This window comes from Hyla sarda, chromosome 7, assembly GCF_029499605.1.
Source record: "Hyla sarda isolate aHylSar1 chromosome 7, aHylSar1.hap1, whole genome shotgun sequence".
Lineage (NCBI taxonomy): Eukaryota > Metazoa > Chordata > Amphibia > Anura > Hylidae > Hyla > Hyla sarda.
This window is the reverse complement of record NC_079195.1, coordinates 117,082,446-117,088,383: the sequence shown is the minus strand read 5'-3', so window position 1 is coordinate 117,088,383 and position 5,938 is coordinate 117,082,446. Positions and strand designations below refer to the sequence as shown.

Here is a 5,938-nt window from a genome sequence, read left to right as displayed (position 1 = left end):
CTATATATATATATATATATATATATATATATATATATATATATATATAAATATATCTATATATATATATATATATATATATGTATATATATATATACACACACAAATCAAAAAATATGTTGCAGTCTCTTGTAATACCTTTTTTATTGGACTAACAGAATTTTGTAGAGACAAGCTTTCAGGATTCCTCCCTTTATCAAGTCCAATAGACAAGGACTAATGATCAAAGGACTTTATAAATTATCAGGGAGGAATCCCAAAAGTTTGTCTCTACAAAATTCTGTTAGTCCAATAAAAAAGGTATTACAATCTGCGTCACTGGACTAATATGGCTACTCACATTTACTATACAGATATACACATACCTGAAGATGGTTTAGAACCCTGTGATGTCACACATGCTTGTGATGATGTCACCGTAAGCTGTACAAGGAGGTGCGCACCGGCCTCAGTCTCTTCAGTGTGTTTTGCATTCACAACCTGTGGTGCAAAGTGTTTGTTAGAGAGTTTCTATTTGCGATAGAGAATTCAAGATTTTGACCGTTTCTTGTCTGAAGAGAGAACCACAAGGTAAGTCTCAGCCTCTTCTATTCATACATACACAGGGCTTTTTGTTTGACAGTTTTTTTTTTATTGCTGTTGCTTTTTTTTTTAGCAAAAAAAACCAAGAAATTAATTTCCAAAAGAAGTAACAAAAGTTATATTCCTCATAGCATTGTGACAATACTTGGCTTAGGCATTAAACATAATAAAACGCACAGATAATATCATGACCAGAACTTTTTCTTGCAAAATTGCTAAAATGCAATTATGCCCAAAAAAGCCCCCAAGAAAAAGAGTCCTAATTCATGAAGTTCTAAAAGATATAAGTCTATGAGAAAGATTTGGTGGTGTAGTAAAAGAATAACAGAAAGATTAGGGCAGAAATATAATATTATATACCGTATATACTCGAGTATAAGCCGACCCGAGTATAAGCCGAGACCCCTAATTTCAACCCAAAATCCCAGGAAAAGTTATTGACTCGAGTATAAGCCTAGGGTGGGAAATACCTCATCCCCCCCTGTCATCATCCAGACCCGTCATTAACATCCTCATCATCATCCCCTTATCATCCCACACATCCCCCCTTCATCATCCCCTTGTCATCATCCCACACATCCCCCCTTCATCATCCCCTTATCATCCCACACATCCCCCCTTCATCATCCCCTTATCATCCCGCACATCCCCCCTTCATCATCCCCTTATCATCCCGCACATCCCCCCTTCATCATCCCCTTATCATCCCACACCCCCCCCTTCATCATCCCCTTATCATCCCACACCCCCCCCTTCATCATCCCCACCCCCTTCATCATCCCCACACCCCCCCTTCATCATCCTCTTCTCATCATTCGCCCTCAGTGGTCTTCAACCTGCGGACCTCCAGAGGTTTCAAAACTACAACTCCCAGCAAGCCCGGGCAGCCATCGGCTGTCCGGGCTTGCTGGGAGTTGTAGTTTTGAAACCTCCGGAGGTCCGCAGGTTGAAGACCACTGCGGCCTTCAACATCATCCAGCCCCCTCTCACCCCCTTTAGTTCTGAGTACTCACCTCCGCTCGGCGCTGGTCCGGTCCTGCAGGGCTGTCCGGTGGGGAGGTGGTCCGGGCTGCTATCTTCACCGGGGGGCGCCTCTTCTCCGCGCTTCCGGCCCGGAATAGAGGCGTTGCCATGACAATGACGCAGAAGTACGTTGGCAATGAACGCACCTCTGCGTCGTTGTCACGGCAACGTGACTATTCTGAGGCCGGGCCCGAAGCGCTTAGAAGAGGCCTCCCCGGTGAAGATAGCAGCCCGGAACCACTATCCCACCGGACCACCTCCTCACCGGACAGTCCTGCAGGACCGGACCAGCGCCGAGCGGAGGTGAGTACTCAGAACTAAAGGGGGTGAGAGGGGGCTGGATGATGTTGAAGGCCGCAGTGGTCTTCAACCTGCGGACCTCCGGAGGTTTCAAAACTACAACTCCCAGCAAGTCCGGACAGCCGATGGCTGCCCGGGCTTGCTGGGAGTTGTAGTTTTGAAACCTCTGGAGGTCCGCAGGTTGAAGACCACTGCGGGTGGGGGAGTTCACTCGAGTATAAGCCGAGGGGGGTGTTTTCAGCACGAAAAATCGTGCTGAAAAACTCGGCCTATACTCGAGTATATACGGTAATAGAATTCTGTGTGTACTAACAATAGAAATACTCCGGGTACTCCGAAAGGGAAAACATTTTCAAATCAACTAGTGGCAGAAAGTCATATAGGGGACGGATAGATCCCAATGAGGTGGGGTAGGTTCATTATTAGTAAATGTATATAGCAGGATAGCCCAATTGTATCTACAGTAGGAAGTTCACATGGCCCAGTGACCATACAGCCAAGCCCTTATTATCCGCCATTACTGGGACAGATTCAGGGTTATCAGATATTACTAGGACCGGACAGGTTCAGGGTTATCAGATATTACTAGGACCGGACAGGTTCAGTGTTATCAGATATTACTAGGACCGGACAGAATCAGGGTTGTCAGATATTACTAGGACCGGACAGGTTCAGGGTTATCAGATATTACTAGGACCGGACAGGTTCAGGGTTATCAGATATTACTAGGACCGGACAGGTTCAGGGTTATCAGATATTACTAGGACCGGACAGGTTCAGGGTTATCAGATATTACTAGGACTGGACAGGTTCAGGGTTATCAGATATTACTAGGACCGGACAGGTTCAGGGTTATCAGATATTACTAGGGCCGGACAGGTTCAGGGTTATCAGATATTACTAGGACCGGACAAGTTCAGGGTTATCAGATATTACTAGAACCGGACAGGTTCAGGGTTATCAGATATTACTAGGACCGGACAGGTTCAGGGTTATCAGATATTACTAGGACCGGACAGAATCAGGGTTGTCAGATATTACTAGGACCGGACAGGTTCAGGGTTATCAGATATTACTAGGACCGGTCAGGTTCAGGGTTATCAGATATTACTAGGACCGGACAGGTTCAGGGTTATCAGATATTACTAGGACCGGACAGGTTGAGGGTTATCAGATATTACTAGGACCGGACAGGTTCAGTGTTATCAGATATTACTAGGACCGGACAGGTGCAGGGTTATCAGATATTACTAGGACCGGACAGGTTCAGTGTTATCAGATATTACTAGGACCGGACAGAATCAGGGTTGTCAGATATTACTAGGACCGGACAGGTTCAGGGTTATCAGATATTACTAGGACCGGACAGGTTCAGGGTTATCAGATATTACTAGGACCGGACAGGTTCAGGGTTATCAGATATTACTAGGACCGGACAGGTTCAGGGTTATCAGATATTACTAGGACTGGACAGGTTCAGGGTTATCAGATATTACTAGGACCGGACAGGTTCAGGGTTATCAGATATTACTAGGGCCGGACAGGTTCAGGGTTATCAGATATTACTAGGACCGGACAAGTTCAGGGTTATCAGATATTACTAGAACCGGACAGGTTCAGGGTTATCAGATATTACTAGGACCGGACAGGTTCAGGGTTATCAGATATTACTAGGACCGGACAGAATCAGGGTTGTCAGATATTACTAGGACCGGACAGGTTCAGGGTTATCAGATATTACTAGGACCGGTCAGGTTCAGGGTTATCAGATATTACTAGGACCGGACAGGTTCAGGGTTATCAGATATTACTAGGACCGGACAGGTTGAGGGTTATCAGATATTACTAGGACCGGACAGGTTCAGTGTTATCAGATATTACTAGGACCGGACAGGTGCAGGGTTATCAGATATTACTAGGACCGGACAGGTTCAGTGTTATCAGATATTACTAGGACCGGACAGGTGCAGGGTTATCAGATATTACTAGGACCGGACAGGTTCAGGGTTATCAGACATTGGTAACCTCAGGGAAGACGTCTCCATATAAAACACTTATAGAGAAGCGTCTTCTTCTGAGGCTGCGATGGTCTTAGTGTTATCTTGTGGTTCTGTGCTGGACATTTCTGCTCTGTATGAAGGATCTATTGTATAATGACAGGAATGATGACATGTTGTCTAATGTGTTCACTTATCTCTCTCTCTCTAGTGTTTTCAGGCTCTGACCTGTGACCATGGCCTCTCCACAAGACCCATTGCTGAAGGAGGAGGAAGAAGCAATGGAGGACCATAGTGATATGGATGTAGAAAAGGGTGATATCCCTGAGAGGCAGATGCCATCTCTAAGCGTGATGTCCACCGCACGTTCCATCATCACCGTAGTGATCCTCGCCTTTGTTAATTTGCTCATCTATGCAAATCGCTCCAGCGTGGCGGGGGTGCTGCCTTATATACAGAAAGCATATGACACCAATGCTAGTCTGTCCGGCTTATTGAATACATTGTTCATTGGAAGCTACGTGCTGGTCGCACCAATTGCCGGATATTTGGGCGACCACTGTAATAAGAAATATACTGTTTGCGCAGGAGTCATCGTTTGGCTGAGCATGACACTTACCCTGTCATTCATCCCTGACGGGTATTTCCTGCTCTTCCTGCTGACGAGTGGACTGGTTGGAGCCGGAGAGGCGACTTTCTGCACCATCGCCCCCTCCATCATTGCAGACCTTTTTACAAGTGACCAGCGGACCCGCATGCTGAACGTGTTTTACTCCGTCATACCTGTAGGCTGCGGACTAGGATACATCATCGGGCCCAAAGTGACTGATGCAGCAAGGGGCGATTGGCACTGGGCATTTCGGGTCACCCCTGGACTGGGCCTCATAGCTGTGGCTTTGATGATTTTGGTCACAAAGGAGCTTCCAAGAACGACTACAAACGGGAAGAAGAACAACAAATCCCAGAAGTTTGCCAAATGGGCGACAGATCTGAAAAAACTATTTAAAAATCGAAGCTTCATGTTAACCACCATGGGATCGACGGCTGTATCCTTCATAGTGGGAGCCATAGGTGTATGGGGTCCGTCATACCTGACCCACGCACGAACACTCCTACAAGAGAAGGACCCTTGCCGTGCTGAACCGTGTGACTATCACAACATCCTAATATTTGGTGTGGTTACAGTCGTTTCCGGCATTCTGGGAGTTGTAGCAGGGACGGAGATAAGTAAAAGATATCGCAAATCCAACCCACGGGCGGACCCGCTTGTGTGTGGATGCGCGATGATGCTCTCCGCCCCTTTTCTTCTGTTGGCACTGACTTTTGGCAACATCAGCCTCGTTGCCACCAACATCTTCATCTTCATCGGAGAGACGCTTCTGTCAGTAAATTTCACCCTCATATCTGACATTATACTAAAAGTAGTAACTCCGTGGAGGAGATCTTCAGCCCTGGCCGTGCAGATGACAATCTATCACCTCCTAGGTGACGCCGGCAGCCCGTACCTCATCGGCCTGATATCTGACACCTACGAACGAGGATATGCCAAATCCCCTCTTCTGAAATACCGCAGCCTGGAGTATGCCCTCATAACCTGCACCATAATGGCAGTCATCGGAGGGGCCTTCTTCATGGCCACGGCCCTATATATAGAGAGGGACGAAAAAGAAGCAGAGATGGAATCAGAACCTCCGTCATCCTCCTCCTCCTCACTGCTTCCTGCCGATGAGGACCGCGCTTCAGACTGAGGAAAAGTCATTGCTTACCTTTATCTCGTTTACTTCATTAAAAAAAAATTAAGAAAAAAATAACTGCATTTGTTCTATGTTCCACTTTACCCCGTCTCATTGTCATGCAAACCAGACAGCAAACTATAGGCTGTAAATGATATTTCCCAGCTATAGACTGTCATAGAGAGTAAACCGCCTAGGACACCTATGAGCTTTTTAAATACCCTTGACTACAAACCATAGAGATCCCTACTAAGTTGCACCATAATATTATGTTGTGGAACCACATCTTAAGCTGTTAGGAAA

At 46.2% G+C, this 5,938-nt stretch overlaps 1 protein-coding gene across 1 annotated transcript; it reads left to right on the top strand.

Annotated features, from left to right (window-relative positions):
• The first annotated feature begins 438 nt into the window (after nt 1-438).
• LOC130282007 (protein spinster homolog 1-like) lies at nt 439-5,714 on the top strand. The gene is made up of 2 exons (XM_056529831.1): nt 439-570; nt 4,114-5,714. The coding sequence occupies exon 2, from the start codon at nt 4,139-4,141 to the stop codon at nt 5,648-5,650; it is 1,512 nt and encodes a 503-aa protein (XP_056385806.1). The 5' UTR covers nt 439-570; nt 4,114-4,138; the 3' UTR covers nt 5,651-5,714.
• The last annotated feature ends 224 nt before the right edge of the window (nt 5,715-5,938 follow it).

Excerpts from the sequence above, each read along its gene's own strand:
- LOC130282007 (XM_056529831.1), top strand. The coding sequence starts at position 4,139 with ATGGCCTCTCCACAAGACCCATTGCTGAAGGAGGAGGAAGAAGCAATG.